Source organism: Budorcas taxicolor, chromosome 16 (assembly GCF_023091745.1).
Source record: "Budorcas taxicolor isolate Tak-1 chromosome 16, Takin1.1, whole genome shotgun sequence".
NCBI classification, from domain to species: Eukaryota; Metazoa; Chordata; class Mammalia; order Artiodactyla; family Bovidae; genus Budorcas; species Budorcas taxicolor.
The window spans coordinates 52,482,444-52,503,749 of NC_068925.1; the positions used below are offsets into that span (position 1 = coordinate 52,482,444).

General features: G+C 54.8%; 2 protein-coding genes across 2 annotated transcripts in view; one reads left to right on the plus strand and one right to left on the minus strand.

Annotated features, from left to right (window-relative positions):
* Positions 1-7,278, plus strand: part of ZBTB17 (zinc finger and BTB domain containing 17) — a 28,540-nt gene extending 21,262 nt beyond the window's left edge. Inside the window, exons 3-16 of the mRNA XM_052653636.1 lie at positions 1,171-1,377; positions 2,206-2,394; positions 3,014-3,154; positions 3,478-3,597; positions 4,153-4,394; positions 4,471-4,613; positions 4,726-5,026; positions 5,215-5,302; positions 5,396-5,512; positions 5,603-5,723; positions 5,958-6,088; positions 6,400-6,609; positions 6,725-6,814; positions 6,899-7,278. Of these exons, the coding sequence (XP_052509596.1) occupies positions 1,173-1,377; positions 2,206-2,394; positions 3,014-3,154; positions 3,478-3,597; positions 4,153-4,394; positions 4,471-4,613; positions 4,726-5,026; positions 5,215-5,302; positions 5,396-5,512; positions 5,603-5,723; positions 5,958-6,088; positions 6,400-6,609; positions 6,725-6,814; positions 6,899-7,182 (2,382 nt within the window). The 5' untranslated portion in view covers positions 1,171-1,172 and the 3' untranslated portion in view covers positions 7,183-7,278. The remainder of the gene's footprint in view (positions 1-1,170; positions 1,378-2,205; positions 2,395-3,013; positions 3,155-3,477; positions 3,598-4,152; positions 4,395-4,470; positions 4,614-4,725; positions 5,027-5,214; positions 5,303-5,395; positions 5,513-5,602; positions 5,724-5,957; positions 6,089-6,399; positions 6,610-6,724; positions 6,815-6,898) is intronic.
* Positions 7,279-8,539: 1,261 nt separating this feature from the next.
* The window catches only part of SPEN (spen family transcriptional repressor), an 88,329-nt gene continuing 75,562 nt past the window's right edge, over positions 8,540-21,306 (minus strand). The window contains exons 11-15 of the mRNA XM_052653521.1: positions 11,901-20,049; positions 10,999-11,478; positions 10,644-10,838; positions 10,146-10,304; positions 8,540-9,670 (exon numbers count right to left, since the gene is read on the minus strand). Of these exons, the coding sequence (XP_052509481.1) occupies positions 9,539-9,670; positions 10,146-10,304; positions 10,644-10,838; positions 10,999-11,478; positions 11,901-20,049 (9,115 nt within the window). The 3' untranslated portion in view covers positions 8,540-9,538. The remainder of the gene's footprint in view (positions 9,671-10,145; positions 10,305-10,643; positions 10,839-10,998; positions 11,479-11,900; positions 20,050-21,306) is intronic.

A 21,306-nucleotide genomic window follows, 5' to 3' on the forward strand; every position in this document is an offset into this window, starting at 1 on the left:
GGTCACCCTCGCCTGCCCAGGAACCACCTAGGGCAGCTCTGAGCAGACCCAGGTCTCAGAGCAGAGGTTCCAGAAGAGCTGGAAGAGAAACTACTGCCTCTTAATCAGATGCCGGGCCAGGGTGTGACAGCCCAGCCTTGTTGGGTCTGTGTGATGTGGTCACGGGAGTGGGCGTGGACATTTACTTGGAAATTGATTCTTTCTTGAAAGGAGAGCCTGCCTGCTTCTTTTCCTTAGAAAATACCCATCTTGAGAAGGACCCAGGTGTGGTATTGAGGGGAGGGGAGAGCCATTTTAGATTCTTACTCAGTCATGACTTGTGCAGTTCAGGGTGATTTGGTCCCAGGCCATGCAGTTTTTGTGAGCATTTTTACTTGAGATAGTTGTGAAATTTCCAGGCAGTAACTAAGCAAGGCCTTTGACAGAGAAACTTCAGCCAGGCCAGCAGCTCTTGGGCTAGGATCAGAGTTTATTCTTTCTCGAGGGACAACCTAGAGAGGTTTCCAGAGGTGGAGAACTCACAAACTTTATGTAATTCACTGAGCCCATGAAGTGGAGAAGAGCAGGAATCACAACTCCTCACCCCCAAAGGCCAGGTTTGCCATGGACAGGGGGACTTGCACAGAGCCCTGTGGGTGCTGCAGGAGAGGGGCCGGTGCTGAAATGCTGGCCGCTGGAACATCTGCCTTCCCAAGGGCGTGTTTCCCGTGTGCACGGCACATGGAGTAAAGTGAAAATAAAACAAAGGTTTTCATGGAGCCCAGTACATCCAGTTGAAAGATCTGTTGTTTATTCTAAGATTTTGTCATGCATTCTGTTTGTAAAAAAATGTTAAGCAACCGTTTGTTTTAAAAAGTACTGACAGTAATCAGTGTTTTGTGTTTACTTGGTTTTTGACTTTTTAATATCATTTACCTGCTGAGACATGAAGGTGACTGTTTCGTGGTGGCCTCTTCATGCTTTTTGGGTTTTGCACCTTTCCTGGCCAGTCATTCTAAGGGTCTAGAAGCCAGCCCCTGGTTGGTCTGGGCCTGCAGAGGCGCGTGGCCTTTGTGGACTTGGTTCCATCCTCCCTGTCCCCCTGCTTCTTGTCCGAGGGTGTTGGGATCACTGGTGGGGCCGGTTGGCGTCCTTCCTTGTGGTAACGCAGAGGCCTGTGGCTTTCCCCAGACATGGATTTTCCCCAGCACAGCCAGCACGTCTTGGAGCAGCTGAACCAGCAGCGACAACTGGGACTTTTGTGCGACTGCACTTTTGTGGTGGACGGCGTTGACTTTAAGGCTCATAAAGCAGTGCTGGCAGCCTGCAGTGAATACTTCAAGATGCTCTTCGTGGACCAGAAGGATGTGGTGCACCTGGACATCAGTAACGCGGCAGGTACCCTGCTGGGTCCAGGGCCGAGTTTGTGGTGGGCCCCATGCCACACACGGCCCTCCTTGAGCAGCACCTTCCAGCTGTGGGGGATGGAGGGTGGGTGCCAGACTTCCCACACAGGACTCAGCCATAAGTGCTTGAGTACCAAGTTCTTACCATGATTGAGGGGCCTCTTTTGACTGGGAGCGGGGTGGTAAGGGGAGAGTGGCAGGAAGACCTCATGATAAGCTTTAGGATGAGTGAACACAGGACAGGCTCATCAGAAGGGGCAGAGAGCAGGAAGGCTGTGAGCCCCTGGTCCCTTTCCATTGCTGAGTCAATCTTTGACCCACTATCCCAGTGCCTTGATGGCAGTGGCAAGGTTTGGGTTCTGGAGGAGGAGTGTCAGGAAGGTCTTGGGATTGAAGAAGGAGCTAACTGGTCTTAGGTTCAGGTTCTTAACCCAGAATGACATGCCATGCTGCCAGAAGTTTGGCCAAGGTGGTGTTTCCCCATTTTACAGATGCGGAAACAGGCCCAGAGAGGTCAGGTGACTGGCCTGGACGTCAGATAGAGGGTTGGTGGCAGAGCCCTGATGAAAGCCAGTGGTGATAAAGCGCAGTGGCTGGGTGGAGGGTGCTCAGAGTGGCCGTTCATACCCTCTGCCCTCTGTGGGTGTGCTTCTTTTTGGAGCCTGCCTCTCCACTGGCACAGGAGATGGGGGAAGTGGCCTGCTACTGCCACTCTGCTTTTTACGAATCCCTCGATCCTGCCATGGAGTGGAGCGACTGGACAGGGTGCTGGTACCAGGTCTTGAGATGGTACCATGACGGATGTCTATGTCCTTGGCAGGCCTGGGGCAGGTGCTGGAGTTTATGTACACAGCCAAGCTGAGCCTGAGCTCTGAGAACGTGGACGATGTGCTGGCTGTGGCCAGCTTCCTGCAGATGCAGGACATCATCACGGCCTGTCATGCCCTCAAGTCACTGGCTGAGCCGGCTGCCAGCCCTGGGGAGAATGTGGAGGCCTCAGCCGCGGAAGGTAAGCTTCTTGGCAGGCTGTTCCTGAGCAGGTGGCTCTTGAAGAGAGCTCTGCCCCTGCCTCTGGGTCAGCGTCATATGGCCTCGCCTGCGTTGTAGGGAGCTCGTGGGGAGGAGCTGCAGCGAAGTCTGAGAATGCCTCTCAGAGGGGCCCTTCTGCCCTCCCTTCCTGAAGGCACTGGGCAGCCACGCCTGGCTCAGGGCCTTTATACCAGAATCCACTCCTCCAGCAGGCCTCCTCTCCCCCCACCTCCTCCTGGTCCTCTAGCTCCTCAGGAAAGCCCCCAAGGCCCCATGTGGGCCAGAGTCCTCCTGACACACTTTGAGAAAAGCACACTCCTCTGCATGTAAGCAGCAGTCTCTAGCACCGTTTCATGTGTGAGGTCTGTCTCCCTGACCAGTCTGCCAGTCCCACGGCTGTTACATCCCAGGCCTAGCTGGCAGTCTTGGCATGATGTTGGTACCTGTGAAGAGTCTGTTGAGTGAGCCAACGGACAAACCACTACTTAGGTACATCCCAAGGGAGGGTCTGGAAGAGCTATCGAGTTCTGGGCCACTTCACCCCTCCCAGTGGTGGGCACTTGATGGGAAATGGCAGGTCTGTCCTCTTCCATCTCCAGTGGGTGACAAGAGAGCCAAAGAGGAGAAGGCTGCTGCCACTGTGCTGAGCGAGCTGGACCCGGCCAGGAGCAGTCCGCCCGCGGGCCCAAGCCGGGAGCCCAAGGAGGAGCGAGGTGGCCAGGCCGAGAGCACAGGCAGCGGTGAGTTGCCATGCTGAGGATCCAGCTGACTGGCTGTCGCCTGCTTGTGGGCTCCAGCACCACAAGTGGCTTCCTCGGGAGGCTCTTGGTGAGGGGACACAGGCAGCTGCATCCCTTGAGCTCAGGCTCCCCAGAACAAACTGTTGGTTTTTCTGGGGCATCTGTTAAAGCCGGAGCAGAGACTCAAACGACCTGAGCTGAGATGTGCTGGCCCCCCCAACCCTCCAGCCACAGCCACTTCCAGAGGCCTAGTCCAGGAGACCCATCCAGGCCCTGGACAGAGGGCCCCAATCCAGCCCTGGATGCCCCCACCCCCACCACAGGTGCAGAGCAGACGGAGAAGGCAGATGCTCCCCGGGAGCCTGTGGAGCTCAAGCCGGACCCCACGAGTGGCATGGCTGCTGCTGAGGCCGAGGCTGCCTTGTCAGAGAGCTCAGAGCAAGGTACCTTCCACTGGCTAGGCCGGCCCTCGCTTAGGTCAGCGTCCCCCACTCTTCCTGCAACAGCTGATCTCACTCTGAGTCACTCTTTCACATCAGCTTTTGGGCCAACATCATCTTTTCTCATTCCTGAACTTTGATGTCAGTTTCTTGGTTGTATATCCTATATCCTGGCCTTGCTTCCTTTTAGCACAGAAGTATGGCTGTCACAGTACTGGCCCGCCTGTTTCTCCCAGAGCTGAGCACCATGGGGGAGCTTTGCTGCCCCTGGCACCCACCCCTGCCCCTGCCCCCAGTGCTTGTTGGTTGACAGCATCCTTCCCACCTGGGGCGCCAGCTTGGGGACCTGGTGGACCGAGGCCCATCTGTAACCTTCTGGTAGCACTGTCCGGGTCATCGGTCTCCCTAGGCTTCCTCCAGCCACCCTGCGGCTTCCAGACCCTGCCAGGCACTTGCGAGGCGCCCACGCAGAGATGAGCCCGCCCCCAGCCTCACTTGACACCCACCCCCCACCGCCCAACTCCCAAGATACCTCAGTGCCTGCCCTTCTCCTGGCAGAAATGGAGGTGGAGCCGGCCAGGAAGGGAGAAGAGCGAGAGGAGGAGGAGGGCGCCGCGTCGGCGGTGGTCAAGGAAGAGGGGCCGCCACTGGAGAAAGGCGAGGCCCCGGAGGAGAGTGAGGAGTCAGCCAGCACGGACTCGGGTCAGGAGCTCGGCGCTGAGGCCCGAGGCCTGCGCTCAGGCACCTACGGCGACCGCACGGAGTCCAAGGCCTATGGCTCGGTCATCCACAAGTGCGAGGTGCGCCGTGGGCGGTGGCGGCCCAGCCCCGGGCCCCGCCCGGCTCCGCCCCTGACCCCGCCCCCTGCACCCGCAGGACTGTGGGAAGGAGTTCACGCACACCGGGAACTTCAAGCGGCACATCCGCATCCACACTGGTGAGAAGCCGTTCTCATGCCGGGAGTGCAGCAAGGCCTTCTCCGACCCGGCCGCCTGCAAGGCCCACGAGAAGACGCACAGGTAGGCCCTGGGGCCGCCCCCTTCCTCCGCCTGACCCACCCTGGATCCCCGCCGAGCGCCCCTCCGCGACCCTCCTCCTCCGCGACCCTCCTCCTCCGCATTCTACCGCCAGCCCGCTGAAGCCCTACGGCTGTGAGGAGTGTGGCAAGAGCTACCGGCTCATCAGCCTGCTGAACCTGCACAAGAAGCGGCACTCGGGCGAAGCGCGCTACCGCTGCGAGGACTGTGGCAAGCTCTTCACCACGTCGGGCAACCTCAAGCGGCACCAGCTGGTGCACAGCGGCGAGAAGCCCTACCAGTGCGACTACTGCGGCCGCTCCTTCTCTGACCCCACCTCGAAGATGCGCCACCTGGAGACGCACGACACAGACAAGGAGCACAAGTGCCCGCACTGCGACAAGAAGTTCAACCAGGTGTGGGCGCGGGGTGCGGCGCAGGGGAGGCTGGGGAAGAAACTGGGAGGGCAGATCCGGAGGGCGTTTGCCTTCTCCACCGGACCGGAGGAAGGGTGGAACCCCCGCAGGGCCCCCAGGGAGGGCCAAGACCAGAGGTTCCAGGGAGGGGGGGGGGGCTGGCCTTCTGACCCCCTGTCTGGGTACAGGTGGGGAATCTGAAGGCCCACCTGAAGATCCACATCGCCGACGGGCCCCTCAAGTGCCGGGAGTGTGGAAAGCAGTTCACCACCTCAGGTAGGGCCTGGCTGGCCCCCGCCCCCCACCCCACAGCGCCTCCATGCTCCCCACCCCCACCGCCTGCCAAGCCTTCCCTTGGTCTCGCCACAGGGAACCTGAAGCGGCACCTGCGGATCCACAGCGGGGAGAAACCCTACGTGTGCGTCCACTGCCAGCGGCAGTTCGCTGACCCCGGCGCCCTGCAGCGGCACGTTCGCATTCACACGGGTGGGTGGGTGAGCCTCGCGGGGGCGACGCGGGGACATGGAAGGAAGGGAGGTGCTGACATCTTGTCCCGGCTCCTGGCTGCGTCCCCAGGTGAGAAGCCATGCCAGTGCGTGATGTGCGGCAAAGCCTTCACCCAGGCCAGCTCTCTAATTGCCCATGTGCGCCAGCACACCGGGGAGAAGCCCTACGTCTGTGAGCGCTGCGGCAAGAGGTGCTGCCCTTACCCCCTCCCCACCCCACCCCACCCCGCCCCCAATCCAGGCCCGGTGGCGTCCCAGCACTGGGTGGGCGGAGAGGGGTCAGACAGAGCACAAGCCTGCTCTGTCCAGTCCGCTCAGGAGCCGGTCACACGGCTGTCCAGAGCAGGTCTCTAAGTCCTCTTCCATCTCAGCCCCGCCTTATCCTGGGCGGTTCAGTGCAAAAGCCCTTCCCTCTGGCCCTGCAGATTCGTCCAGTCCAGCCAGTTGGCCAATCATATCCGCCACCATGATAATATCCGCCCCCACAAGTGTAGCGTGTGCAGCAAGGCCTTCGTGAATGTGGGGGACCTGTCTAAGCACATCATTATCCACACTGGTGAGTGTGTGCCCACCTTTGTCCCAGGCCCTGACCCCGGGCCAGGTGGTGGGTGGGGAAGGGGTGGGAGACACCCTGGACCCCAGCCTTGGGAGCTGACACTTGCTGCAGGCTGCCTCCAAAGCAGTTTAACTCCCAGAAGGGCCCCACTTTCTCAGACCTTCTAGAAGGGCCATCTGTGCCTCAAGTAGCCACCCCAGAGCATTTCCTGATGCAAAGACAGGGCTGCAGGGTAAGCTGGAGGCCACTGAGGTCCTCCCCCCCTGCACCCTCCCCCCAATGGCAGGAGAGAACCTTGCCTCCCCCCCCAGGAGAGAAGCCCTACCTGTGTGACAAGTGTGGTCGCGGTTTCAACCGGGTGGACAACCTTCGCTCCCATGTGAAGACTGTGCACCAGGGCAAGGCCGGCATCAAAATCCTGGAGCCAGAGGAGGGTGGTGAGGTCAGTGTGGTCACTGTCGATGACATGGTCACGCTGGCCACCGAGGCACTGGCAGCAACGGCTGTCACACAGCTCACAGGTGTGGACATCACTCAGCTCCCAGGGCAGTAGGGGGTGGTCACAGCAGGGCTGCCTCTGGGGCATCGGCAGAGGAGCAGGTGACTGGTCTCAGGCCTTGCTGATTCCGCCCACAGTGGTGCCAGTAGGGGCTGCAGTGACTGCCGATGAGACTGAAGTCCTTAAAGCTGAGATCAGCAAAGCTGTGAAGCAAGTGCAGGAAGAAGGTGAGAGGGGAGCGGAGCTGCCTTCAGAGAAGGTGGTGGGCCCGAGGGCCCTTCCTGTTGTGACCGCACCCCTATCTTCCACAGATCCCAACACCCACATCCTCTATGCCTGTGATTCCTGCGGGGATAAGTTTCTGGACGCCAACAGCCTGGCCCAGCACGTGCGGATCCACACGGCCCAGGCACTGGTCATGTTCCAGACAGATGCGGACTTCTACCAGCAGTATGGGCCGGGCAGCACGTGGCCGGCCGGGCAGGTGCTGCAGGCCGGGGAGCTGGTTTTCCGTCCTCGGGACGGGGCCGATGGGCAGCCTGCCCTGGCAGAGACACCCCCCACAGCCCCTGAATGTCCACCGTCTGCTGAGTGAGCAGGCACCCCTCCTCCTATTTAAGGATGGATGGCACCCTAGAACTGAGAAGGGTGACCCCATTCCCTAGAGAGAATAAATTTGATTATTTTCTAATGCTGCCTGTAGCTCCCTGTGGGGGTGGGGTGGGGAGCTGCCAGTTCTAGCTGATGCCACAGAAGGGCTGCTCCACTCAGCCACCAGCCAGCAGAGCCTTCTTCTTGGGAAGGCAAGGCTGTCCCTTTGCAGGGAGCCCCAAGACCTGTCTAGAAGGAGGCTGACCCCTTCGCCTGAGTTGGGATGTGGGCAGCACACCAGAGAAACTGTGGCTCCATGAGCCCCATTCCCTCATCTGGTCTCCTCTTTGGAGGCTGCTCACTTGCTTAACCTGAGGATTGGATCTTCCCTCTCTGCCGTGAACACAGCTGTGACCCTGCTCCCCTCTGCTCAGGTGTTGGGAGCTGGGCCCAAAGGGCTTGGCCACACTGCTTACCAGGATCCAGAGCACCTCTGCAGGGCCGTTTGAGGGCTCATTCAGCCAGAGCAGCAAGGTAGGCAGAGCACCAGACCCAAGCAGGCCACCGGCCTGGTTCTGTTGGGCTTAAGGAAGCCAGAGAGCACCACACTTGCTTCATGATAACTCTGGCTGCAAGATCAAGGCCAGGCCAGCGTCATCTTCTGGGAACATTTACTTGCCCTGAATCAGTGGAATCTCTAAGGTGAGGGGCTGGAGGGACAGGAGCGAGCGGCCAGGAGCTCTGGTGGGGAGGTGGGCGGTGCAGCAGCAGGGGTGGAGAAGCAGGGGCTCCGGAGACGCCGTCTCTGCTGCCTTTCCATATGGCTCGTCCCCAACAGCTGTAATTCCTCACTCAGAGATGGCCCCATCCAGCACTGGAGTCCAGGGATACTGCAAGTGAGACCAGTCTGTGTTCCGTCCCTCCTTGCCCAACTCCTCATCTTGTGGTGGGTCCAGCTGTTCGGAGGCAGCTGCTGCAGGGCCAGCCTGCACCTTATCCAGAGGAGGAAGGGATGAGACCCCAAAGCTTAATATGTTTCTGAGTTTGACTGGGCAGCGGCTCTATTCTTTATCTAATTTGAAGTGCCTTCAACATTACCCAGAAACCGGTTGGGACCTTGAAGTGTCACATTACCACCACAGCAGGTGTTTCAAGTCGTAGTCTGTGATGAAAATTTTTTTGTACAAGATAAAATGATCCTTGGGGAGGATTAGTGGCAGAAAGGAGATGGGTTCTATATACAGACTTAGGGGATTAAAAGCAAACATGGGGTGAGGGCTTACTGTTCCTAGAGGCCAAGGACCCCTGGTCCTCCCATCCAAGTGAAAGTCACATCCACAATTGACATGTTTTGTATTTTTTAATAAAGTTTGTAATCCAATGGACACACAAAACAAAACTGCGCTGAGAAAAACAGTTTCATAAATTAATAAGTGTTAGGAAGTTGAGGGAGAGGTCAAGGTCACAGGAAGAAGGGAAGCCAGTCTTTTTGTGTGTGTGACACTTCCAAATTGTGGGGGCAGGGCCCGTGCTATAACGAAGCGCACTTATACAAATGAGTGACAATACAAAGTCTGAGTATGAAAATAAGATTTTCTCTGAAAACACATTTTTGGCACAGATAAAAAAAATGTATGTCAGGGAATTTGATTTTTAAGTCAGTATTATATATATTTATATATATTATATATTTATATATACACACATCCCAAGTTCTGCATATTCCACTAGGAGAGAAAATCCTTCCGTTTGCTCTTTTTGATTGTAAACTGTACATCCTGGGTGAATCAAAGATGGTGGTGGCAGAATTAAGAGAAGTGACATCCAAATGAGCAAGGGGAAGGGAGGAGTGGGGACCAAACAACTCAATGAAATGTTCCTTGACCCCAAGGTTTCAGCAGATGTTTGAAGTCCTGTGTGAGTCTGTGATGTGTGTTCACGTACACCAAGACATCCAGAGTGTCACAGCCTGTCTTCACTGTGCAAAAGTCCAAGTCACTAATTTAGTGCAAAGGCAGTTCTGTTTTGTTTCTTAAAAACAAAAACAACAAAAAAATCCCACTGCCCTGTTCCTTTTCTCCAAAAAGAGGAGAGAGAAACCCAGCCTCAAGGTGTCTGCAAGTCCATCGGTTGGTGGTCTGTCCTTGGGCTAAACGTCATGTAAACATACAAGTAGCAGCACCACTGCCCAGAGGGATCTGTCCGACTGAGCCGGGCGGGCGGGCAGGAGGGTGAGGCTGGCCGTCTGGCAGTGGAGTCTGTCCCCTTGGGCAGCTTCTTCCTCCGCTCGGCTGGGTTGTCTGTGTGTGATTTTTGCTGCAGAGCCTCAGGAAGATACACTGAGTGGTGGCCACTCTGGCTCACACGGAAGCGATGACGATCATGAGGTGGGGCGAGATGCTGGAGATGCTGGCCAGGAGGTCAGGGGCCAGCCGGGACAGGTGACTCTCGGAGAACTCGCAGGGCGGGAAGATCTGCAGTACGTAGGCAGGCTGGAGTGGGGACGAGAGAGAGAACTGGGACCCCCGGCTTCACATCACCCACCCACTACCTCTCCTCCCTCAAACTCCCAACTGGGGGGCCCTGAAGGCCCAACACACGGAGCCAGGCTGAGTCAAGTTCCCAACCAGCTAAGGTCTCTTGAGGCTTTCAGAAGAAAACTAGGTATCAGAAAACAAAACAAACTGACTGCCTCCCTGGGACCCTCTTTTTCAATCATTAAGCTCAAGAAAAACCTGCTGTCTCAGCTGCCCACTGTCTCCCAGATGGGCAAACGGCAGTCCTCCTCATACATGCCCATCCCCAGCTGGCCGCCTCCATCCAGAAGGCCCCTTTATCCAGCTCCTCTGCAAACTGTCCTGGACTCCTCTAGTTGGCACTGGCAGGTTAGTCAAACTGCCCAACCAACACTACCCACAACCCCCGCCCCCACAGGCGTGCTCTGCCAAGGCAGGATGCTGGGCTGACCTGATTGGAGCCGGGGTTGGGAACATTGATGATCCCTGCCGCCTGCTTGGCCTGCAGATATGTGATGAAGGCAGCCTTGAGCGACTCTGTTTGGCTCACGACGTCCTCTTGGTCGCGGCCACAGGGCAGAGCCAGCAGCAGACAGTAATCTGTCTCCACCTGGGGGAGAGGGAGCTGTCAGTGATCAGAGGCCACCTCACAAAAGAAGGTCAGAGACCAAAAAGACGACTCTCCAACCCAGGGGATTTGGCTTCTAAATCCACAAAAACCCCCACTACTGAGATGACCCTGAGGTCCATCCATATACTTGTTGAATAAAAAGAGCCTCATCTCTGGGTCTAGAGGAACTTTACACCCCTAGTGGAGACAGAACACACCCTTCATCATCCACTCCAAGAATCCCATTACTGGATTCCAAAACAAGCCAGGGAGACAGTGGGGGCCACCCATGGCCTCCCTTCTTGGTGGGACAGTGGTTCACCTGGCCCTGAGCCTTACCGTCATCCTTCGGGCAACCCCTTCCAGCTGTGAGGCCTCCAGCCGCATCCGCTGGGCAATCCGCAGGGGGGGCCCTCCTTCAGAGAGGGGCAGGGACCGATGGGCCAGGACGTTGTTGCCAGAGACGAAGTGGAGCTGCACAGCAGCCGTGTCGTTCTTGAGGGCCAGGAGGCCCTGCCACACAATGGGGTACTTCTGTTCGCAGGGAAACAAAGAACAGTGAGCTCATGGCTGGAGAATGAGGCCATGCTGGTCATGGCCCTGAGGAGAAGGTGCTGATCTAAGTGGGGATCTCAGGACAGTGAACACAACGTAAAGCTTGGAGGGTGGTAGGGGAGGCCCTGTCCAGGCTTACCTTCAGAAGCTGCACCATATCCACAGGCCTCTGGGAAGTCAAGTGTGGAGAGGAATCTTGTTTGGGGGTGGGTGGGGCTTCAGTATGGGGCAGGGCCAGTCCCGGAGGGGTGCTGGGGCCTGAGGAGGTGGGGACAAACAGCGGCTGCTTTGGGGCAGCCTGAGCAGGAAGAGGAGTCGGGAGGTCAGGCTTCAAGGAGACACACACAGGGGAGGGATAGGAGGTCTGGCTCGTCTCTGCCTGCGCCCTCTGGACCTGGGTGTGAGGCTCAGCCGGCCTGTTGGCAGAGACGTTAGGGAGGCGCGGCTGCTCGACTCCTGTCTGGGTGCCCTTGGCTTCCTGGGACACCGGAGGCATCTTGCTGCTTGGAGGCTGGCTGAGCTGGGAGGGCTGTGCAGGCTGGGCCGGCTGTGCGGATTGCACAGGCTGGAGGGGCTGTGCAGGCTGAGCAGGCTGTAAGGGCTCGCCTTCAGGGGGGCCCTGGAGTTGGGTGGGAAGAAAAGGAAGAGTCGGTCTGTTTCTCACAAAGAGCATCTTGCCCCGAACCGAGCAGCCAAAAGCTCCCAGATGGGTCACCTGCAGGGCAGCTCCTGGCAGCCAGGCCTCTGGAAAAAGCTTTAACCAGATGGCCCCGCTCTCAGGCATTCAGGATTGAGGGTTCTGGTAAGAGGTCACCTGTTCCCTACCTTGTCACCCCCTCGGGTCATGACCGCCGCACCACCCACTCCCACTATGGGTTCCCTCATGTCCCCCAGGCTCTGCTGTAATCTGATCCCTTCATTCTGCAGTTGAGGAAGCTCCTCTTGAAATCCACAAAAAGGACGACATATTTCAGGGACCTCACTGGTAGACGCCACCCTCCACCAACTCTCGGGAGCAGAAGACAGACTGGGCGTGCTCACCTGAGCGGGAACCTTGGTCCGGGAAGGCAGACCGATGGAGGCCGCGGCAGGGAACTGCGTGTGTGTGAGCTGGGCTGGGCCGTGGTAGGTGCGGACGTCTCCGTACCGGTACTCCTGGAAGAGCTCCCCGCTCGAGTGCACGATCTGCACCCCATGGGTCACCACCACTGGTGGGGTCAGAGGCAGCCCCTGGAGCTGGTTGCTAGGGGTGACTGTGAGGATGCGGGCCTCCCCGTGAGAGGCAGGGGCAGGGGCAGCTTTGGCATCTGCCGTCTTAGCAGCTTCTTTCCCTGGCTGCTGAGGGGCCTTGCTGGCTGGCGGCACCTTCCCGACCCCGTCTGCCGCCCGGGGCTGCTCGCTGACGGCAGTCACGTGAGGATGCACCATGATCCTCACATCCCGGGGCACGGTGTACGGGTGTAGCCGGTACTCAGACTGCATGACCAGCACCTCCGACTGCACGGGGGCTGCGGCTCGAGCCACGGGCAGGTGGTAGTGCACTTCCTCCTCTGGAGGGTGCTGGGAGGCCAGGGCGGGCACCCCAGCTGCGGCCGGCTGGGGGGTACCAGTGCGCTGCGGGGCCCGGACCTCTATCTGCTGCGGCTGCAGGGGGGCCCGTGGAGAGTGGAGTGTCTCGGGCCGGATGCTGTAGGTGATGCTAGGCAGCGTGGGCGTGTTCATCCTCACCTCGCCCTGAGACAGGTGACTGAGGGACACAGTCTGGGTGATGCTGTGTGGTGGCATAATGACAGACTGTTCCGGGTGGATGCTGGAGATGAACTGGGGCACAGGAATGCCTGCTGCCAGCATGACCGTGGCGTTCGTGGACAGCGCAGTGGACGTGGTGCTGCTGGGGTGGCACACCCGTGGGAACGGGCTTGGAGCGGGCCCACTGGGTCGAGGGGAATGTGCATCTGGCTTGGTGGCTGCCAGATGGGACACCGTTCGATCTGTCGGGGTGCTGGGCCCCGACGTGACGTGGTTCACTTCTGCCGGCAATTTGCTGGGCAGGGCCGGAGGGTGGTGGGGAGTAAGAGTGGAGCCCAGGTTCGCCGGCTGAAGGACCTTGGTCTCTATTTTGAGGGTGACAGGGTCAGCAAGCTTTTTGTTAGTGGTGACTATGCTTGGGGTGAGGACTAGCTGGTTGTGAACCAGCACCGGAGGTGTGTTTATGCCCTGGGTGAGGACCTTCACTGTGCCACCCTGGGTGACAGGTGTGGACACAGACAAGTGAATGGGCTCGGGCTTCTCCAAGGATGGACGGTCAGCCTTCACCGATGAAATCACAGGAGATGCGTTGTACGTCTGTGCAGTCAGTACCAGGGTAGAATGGGTGGCCACGTTTGCATAGCCTGAAGGAGCTTGAGGGCCTTTGGCCGGAGGCTGAGACGGCATGACAGAATCGGGTTTGACCTGAGGCTTGGACACCGACTGCTGAAATTCAATGTCCATCGCGCTTGCTGGGGGGATCTGGCTGATCTTGGCGCTGATCCGCTGGGGCCCTTCAGTCTTCTGCCCCGAGTAGCTCAGGAGCACAACCCCTTCGGAAGTGTTCACGCGCAGCCCAGCACCAGAGCCCGTGTCCGCTGGGCGTTCATCAATCACAGACATAGACCCCGGGTGGAACCGGTTGTGGTCACTGCTGCTGGATCTCTGTTTGCACTTTGCTGATGGCGCGATCACGGCACCCGCCACCGTCACGGCACCTGTTGTTGTGGCTGTCACACCCCCAGAGGCAGCGGTCACCGCACCCGCCGTGACCGTCACTGCACCCGTGGCGGCATTCACTGTGCCCGGAGTGGCGTTCACTGTGCCCGTGGCGGCGTTCACCACACTGGGGGCGGCGTTCACTGGAGTGGTGAGAACGTTCACGGGCCCCGTCAGGACATTGACTGGTCCCTTCAGGACGTTCACGGGGCCAGTAGGAGTGTTCACCAAGCCTTTCAGCGTGGCCACTGAGCCCTTCACAGGGCCTTTCAGGGCATTCACAGGGCCAGCCAGTGCATTCACGGGGACCAAGGAGACATTCACCAGGCCAGTCAGGGCGCTCACCAGGCCCGTCAGGGTCTGAGGAGCAGGTTTCGCCAGAGTTATCTTCTGCGAGTTCTCCAAATCAATGCTGACAGGCATCCGGCTAATGACAGAAGTAATTTTGGGAGCAATGACTGGAGTCACCTTTTCTTTGTCAGCAGCTACTGGAACCTCTGAGGCCTGTGTGTCAGAGGTGTTAGTTACTGGAGTTGCTGTTTTTTCTTCTAAAATAGGTTTTTTAGATTCAGCTGGAGGAGGCAGTGCCTCATGCAGGCAAGGGGCAGCGCTGACAGGCTCTGCAATGGCAGCTGTGACACTCGTGGAAGTGACACCCGTAGCAGATACATATTTGGGGTCCATGAGGATCTTCCTCAGCGTACTGGAGCTGGTGTCGATGTCAGAGGCCTTGGTGTCTGGGGGAAGAGCTGGAGACGGGGTGGACTGCGCCTGTGGCTCCTCCTGCCTCGTGATCCACTCTGTCACCTTCGCAGGGGGACTCTGGTGCGGGATCCCCCCAGCAGCGACAGGGAGTGGGAGCTTTGCTATCGTTACGGAGGGAATTGGGGGGGTGGGCATGCTTGAGTCACTGGGCGGGGTCACTGGGTCACTTTCAATGATGGAGTGCACCTTGAATCTGGCTTGAGGCTCGTCATGCACAGGGGCAGGCTGCGAGGGAGGGGCGGGGTCTGGCAGCGCAGGTGCTCTGGTTGGAGTCTCCTCCTCCATGCTGCTTTCTTGGGGCAGATCCTCTCGGGATGGAGTCTTGCTTGGGTCAGAAGCACATGACTCAGGAGCAGTGGACTGGGGCTTGTCATTCTGCTTTTCTTCCTGCGGAGCTTCCGGGGGTTGTACCGTTGTCCCATCACTTGAAGCGGGGCTCTTGCTTTGAACCTGCTCAGGTTCAGGGACATGGGTCTCTGTAGTGCCCCCTGTCTTCCTGTTTGTATTCCGTTTGCGGCGTGATCGAGTAGTCTTCTGGCGCCCTTTATCTTTCCGAACCAGAGGCACTTCTGCTTCTTTTGAGCCCTTGGCTCCTGGCACTGGGTGGGAGGTCTCGCTGCTGTCTCCTCTGGCTTCCTTGTTGTCTGCTGGGCCTGCTGAGGGGTCAGGCGCACTGCCTGGTGGCCTAGAAGATTCAGCAGCAGCCTCTGTCTCCAAGATGCCAGACACAGCCTCATTGGTCTCAGGCTCCATGCCTTCCTCAGGAGGTGGCGGACCTGTCTGAGATTCCGCAGGGTAAGGTGGCGGTGCAGGGAAGTTTTCTGGCTCCCCAGAAATGTCATTGATGATGGACCCGATGGCTGCGGCCAGCTCTGTTTCACTGGCTTGGTGTGCAGGCTTGTCCCTGTCCTCTGTAGTGAGGCCCTCTGCGGCATCAGAAGCTGCCGCCTTGAAAGCTGCAGGTGTGGAGGTTTCCGTGAGCTTCTCGATGTTCTCCACGGCCTGCTCCAGCTCCATCTGCCGGGCTAACTGATTTGCTTCTGGGGACTGCTTGGAGGCAGACACATCCTCCTTCTCTGGTTCTTTGTCCAGTTCAGTGGGCTCACTGTTCAACTGTGATGATACACTCCCCTCCTTCTGGGGACTCTTGCTCTTCTCGGGGGAAACCGCCACGACCCCAGCCTCCTTCTCCACTGGCAGTTCTGAAGGGCCCGCAGCCACACTGGGACTCACGGTGGCTTCCGTATTTTTCACGTTTGCAGATCTGTCCACCGCCGACCTAGAGTTTCGAGATCGTCCTCTCTTTGACTTGGAGTTTTTCTCAGGGGCTGCTTTTTTCTCCACTACTTCAACTGGGGGGGTTCCGGGTGGATTTCTGTCCGTGCTCCTCTCTTTCTTGTCACGTTCCTGTTCACTCGCTGCCGCTTCTTTATCAGCCTTGGATTTTGTATTATTTTCCCTCACATTCACCTGGGCACTCCCCTCAGTGGTCGCCTCAGGACGTTCGGGGTCAACTTTGGGTTCGTTTCTTCCCCTCTTCCCTTGCTGACCACCAGCAGCTGCTTTCTGGGATCGTGGGGATCTCCAGCCCTCAGCTGGTTTGACTGTCTCAACTTCTTTGGCCTCAGTCTCGTCATCTTCATCGGCCCGACGGCGAGTCTTTGGAGGCCTCCCCCTCCGAGGGGTCGTGGGAACCGCCGCGGCTTCCTGCATCTCCCGCTCCAGTCTCTTCCTGGTCACGCGCGGCTGCTCCACGGGCTCCTTAACTGGAGAGCGGCTATCATGGTCGCCCATGGTTGCGTAAACACTCCTCACATTCCGGCGCCTGGTTCGGCCAAGTGGCAAGCTTGGCTCGGGGTGTTCAGGGTCTGCGGCTGAGTTTTTAGAAGCAGTCCTTGTAATCTTCTCTGCCTCCATCTTCAGTTCTAAAAGCTTCTGTGCCTCTCCCCGAGGAGAACTGGACCGCTTGAGCTTTTCCCGGTCTATCCTCTCACTCTTCCTGGTGACGGGCTTTTCCACGACACTTGCTGCAGCTGCCTGAATGGGGGTCTTGGAACGTTTACTTTTGTTTGGCTTTTTATCTTTTGCAGCAACTGGAGGATCAACCTCTACAACTTCAGTAGCCGGAGGTGGAACCTCAGGAATGTCTTCCGTTTTTTGACTTGTGTTAGGTTCAACGTTAGCAGCCAAGTCTGGTTTTTCCACTTGAGGCTCATCGGCTTCTTCAGGCTTCTGAGTTGGTTTTGAAAGTGTCTGGGTGCTGTTAGGTTCAGGATCTATACTGATCTCTACTTGGGAAAATGAGGCCCCAGGAGTTGGAGGTTTGGCATCCAGATAAGGCAGCTGATCGACTGACGAGCCTCCTTCAACAGTGGAAGGAGGCTCGGCGGTATCTTTCCTGGTGTCCACTCCTGGGGGCAAGTCTCCTTGCTCAGGCTGTTCCACAGTGACGGGAGCCAGATCTGTACTTGTGGGTTTTGCTTCTTCTGGGACAGAGGCTGGCTCAGTGGTCTTTTCTTCTGGCACCAGAGGCCCCTCTCCAATCTTTTCACCAGCTGTCTTCTCCAGTGATGCTGCTGTTGACTCTGGAGCTATAGCGGTGACACTAGGAGGCCCAGCTGAAGATGGGGTTTTCAGTTCTGGCTCTTTATTCTCAGAAGCAGATTCTGGGCTCTTGGGATGATCCTCTGTATCTTCCTGTTTCTCAGCCTCTTTGGGTTTCTGGTCTTTTTCTTTTTCTTTCTGCTGCATTCGTGTGAGTTCCATGAATTTGCTATGGAAAAGAACTACTGGCTCTTGAATCAAGTCAGTTGTGTTATTCAGCCCATCAGAGGTCTGCCTCCCATACAACCTGCCGGAAACGAAGTCAGATTCTTCCTCTTTCCTCTCTAGATGTTGCAGTCGCTTGGAATCTTGTTCAAAGATAGAGCTGTGTAAAAAACGAGAAGCAAATAATTCTTGCCTTTCCTGTTCTTCTTCTTTATGGTCATCTTTCTTATCGTCCATTTTTCCCTCTGAATCAGTCCGGATTTTCTTCTTTTTCATGTACCAGGATGGAATAGGTCTTGGAGCAGAGTCTACCTTTTCTTTATCTTTGTTGTTTCGAAAATTAGCAAATCGGGAGTCCCAGTCAAGAAAAGACCAATTTTCTTCTCGAGAGGAAGAAAGGGATTTGGCTCTTTCAAGCAAAGCCTTAGTGTCCGGTGTGATTGTCTTATCCAATGCAAAAGAATAAAATTTGTTCCTTTCTAAAGAACTGGAGAGTCTTTCATCTCTCTCACGTAGTTTGTCTTCTCTGTCTCTTAATAAAAAAGACAACCGAGAACTTTCAAATAATGCAGAGGCTCTAGGTGAGTGAGATTTGTGTTCACCATCATCATCAGAATCAGAAGGCACTTCGCCAGGTTCCAAGTCACGGACAGACCTCTTTCGAAGGCTGTCTCTCTTAATTACGCTGTTTGGGAAACTCACATCAAATCTACTGGCATCGTGTTTCATTTGAGAATCCCACCGATTTAGTTCATCTTCAGGATTCAAGACAGACAGTTTGATTTTAGCCATGTCTGCCATCTGTTCTCTCCTGCTTGAATCATAAGGATTAAATTTTAAGGACTCTTCTCTGACTGTTATATGAGAATAGGGGAGACCTTTGTCATCTACTTTAGGAGACCCTCTTATGGACATTACCCTAGGAGAACCAATAGGGTCATCATCTTCGTGGAAGGAACCAAGCCGGACACTGGGAGAACCACCAGTCCTTTCAGAATCTTCACTGATCTGGCGTGAACTTCTGTAGTTCCTTTCTCTCTTGGTGCAGATGTCAAAATCAACATGGTCCATCCTTTTCTTTTTGCTGGGAGGAGAGTCATCGGTGACATCCTGAGGGGGTTTGCCTACCTCGTGAACAAGACTACGTCTTTCGTATTCATCCACATCTTTTTTAGGACTGCCGAACTTCTCAGACTTGGCTATTTCCATCTCCATCTGCTGTTTTCTACGACTCTGCTCCATTTGTTTTCGGTAACTCTGCGTGTGATCAATATCAATGCCAATTTTTTCTTCAGTATTTACTGAATGTGGTTTCTCTTGGCCCGATTTACATTCAAGTGGTTCATCACGAAGACTGCAATAGTTTTTCCTATTATCTTCTCTCTCTGGTCCTTGATCATCTAATAGCTCCAGCTGTTTGAGTTGTGGTTTTGAGGCAGTGGGTTTTTTTGACTGGATTTCTTGATTTTCCACAGATTCACCTACTGGTTCTCTCAGCCTTGCTTGCAGATCTGAGTTGGGCCTTGAGCCAGTCCCAACAGAAATACTGGTAAGCTCCTGACAGTCTTTGGGGCTGGGAACAGCATTAAGTCTGTCTAGTTTAAGTTTTTTAGATTCTCTTTTAAGAATTTCTTTCCTCATAGGCTTTTTTTCAGACTCTCCTTCCCTCAGCAGAATGACATCTCTAGAGGACATGTCAGGCTGTTTCTTTAAAAGCACCCGAGCATCTTCCATCTCTGGACTGCTTTTCTTGAGGTCTGATTTCTGCCTTTCTACTTTCAAATTGGAATCTGCAAAACGCCTTTTCCTCGCCTCCAGCTTCTCCAGATCCCCAGCACTCACCCCGTCAGCACTCTGCTCTGGTTTTAAGTGCTTCCTGGGTTTAGGCCGGCCTTCCTTATCTACCACTTCTATGTGGCTTGAAAGCCCCCTTTCCTTTGGCACTTTCATCCTAACAGATTCCAGTTTAGACAATTCAGATTTTGCAGGCTCTGTCTGAGAGGTCTGAAGTTTCTGATCTAAGGCAGAAGACTTGACAGCGTCATTATCAAGCTTGGATTTCAGCTTTTCCAAAGGGGCATGGTCAATAACCTTCCCCTCTTTTTCTTTCACTCGAGTCAAAACCACACAAGGCATGAGTTCCAAGCGGTTTTTGGCTAATCCTTCTTTGTCAGCCTTCTCTCTGCTCAGTTTATTAGAACTCCTCAACTTTTCGGGGCTTTGTTCTCTCTCATTTTCTTGGTCTGTTTCCGAAGACTGAGAACTTGGGGAATGAACTTTTCCTTTTCGTTTCTGCTTGTCAGTTTTGTCCTTCTCCACCTTTTCCTTCCTTATTAAACGTCTCTCTCTTTCCACTCTCTCAGGGTCGAAAGTTCGTTCTTTATCTGTCTTCTCATTTTTTGCATAGCGTTCCAAACGAGGTTTGTCAAGTTTATCATATCTTGGAGGGGAAAGTGAGCTGCAGCTTCCACTCCGGTCTGAGGAGCGGCTGTAAACCCTCCTCTCGGAATCACTCGGCAGTCTCTCGGACTGTGAGGGAGATGTTCCAGGGCTCTGAGGGCGTCGCAAGTGCACTGGACTCTGACTGCGTTCGATTGGTCTCCTCTCGTGGTCTCTGTCCCGGTCAGACTCAAATCTTTCACGTTCTCTTTCTCGCTCCCTTTGTCTGTAACTGTATTCCCGAATATCTTGTTCATAAGGATCATTTCTATAATCCCTATACTCCCGGGGATCATCATAATATCGTGATTCATAGTAGTCTCCTTGGTAAGTTTCCCATTCTGAATAAAATTCTCTCCCTCGAGCTGGATAGTCCCGTCTGGAATCCTCAGGATATGTGCCTGGAGTACGGACATTCTCATAATATGTACGATCTTGGCTATAGTCATAAGATCCCCTTCGTTCTTCTCTGCCAAAGACAAAAAAGAATGTGTTGGTTTTTTGTTTTCTTGTCACTGACACATCAATCATACACGTGCGGTTACAGAGTCCTGCTTCTAAAAATCTTTGCCGTTATTTAATCATTAGAACTGGGGCTTCCTTCGTGGCTCAGTGGTAAAGAATCCACCTGCCAATGCAAGAGACATGGGTTCGATCCCTCATCCAAGATAAGGAAGGAGAAAGAAATGGCAACCCACTCCAGTACTCTTGCCTGGGAAATTCCACAGACAGAGGAGCCTAACAGGCTATAACCCATGGGGTCACAAAGAGTCAGACACAACTCAGCAACTAAACAACGACCAAATCATTAGAATTTCACCATCCAATACCACAGCTACAAACCACAAGTGGCTACTAAGAGCTTGAAATCTGGCTCGTCTAAATCGAGGTGTGTATAAATGCAGACTAGATCTGGTGGATTTAATCTTTTTTTTGTTTTAAAGAAGACATATACTTCAGTAATTTATTCAGATTGAATACATGTTGAAACAGTATTTCAGATAGACTAAGCTAAATAAATTAATTACTTTTCTGCCAAGAGATAGTCTTACCACAACTAGGGAAACAAAGGTATTGTTTGAAAAGACAGATTAAGAACTAAAATCTTTCTACCTCTGCAACCTCTACCTCAATTCACAGTTTAAAAAAACACACTGGGGGCCAGTGTCCCTGGGCTCAGTCTTTACACTTGTAAGATGAAACTTTGTAAAAACTTTCCTAACATAATACAAGGCACATACTTTGGCCTTCAGTTATTGTTACTTTTCCCCAACCTGCCAACTAACAAATTATGTATTACAAGCTGTGTGAGATAATTCCTTAATTGTAGAAGAATTCCTTAATTGTTAAAGTGACATGAGCCAGTGCATTCAAAATAGAATTGAATTTACGTGCAAGAACGTGTATGGTGTATAAAATGGAAATTTACCTGTAACAGAGGCCAATTCCTTTACTCTTGGTTCACGTCCTATTTTTGTTCTTTCAAACAAGTATGGCTTACTCAGTCTACATAGTACTACTAACGGCAGCTCAACAAAACGTAAAGAACCTTGAGCCTAAGCTTCTAAAAGCATGAGCTTCTGTCTTCCTGGCTCATAGCAGGTACTCAAATTTGTTGAAAGAATGAACCGTAGAAAAGTATGTCAAAGTTGCTACTGGGCAATGTTCTAACCCATTTTCAAGAGCAAATGAAGCATCTAGACTTAGCATTCAACACTGGAAGCAT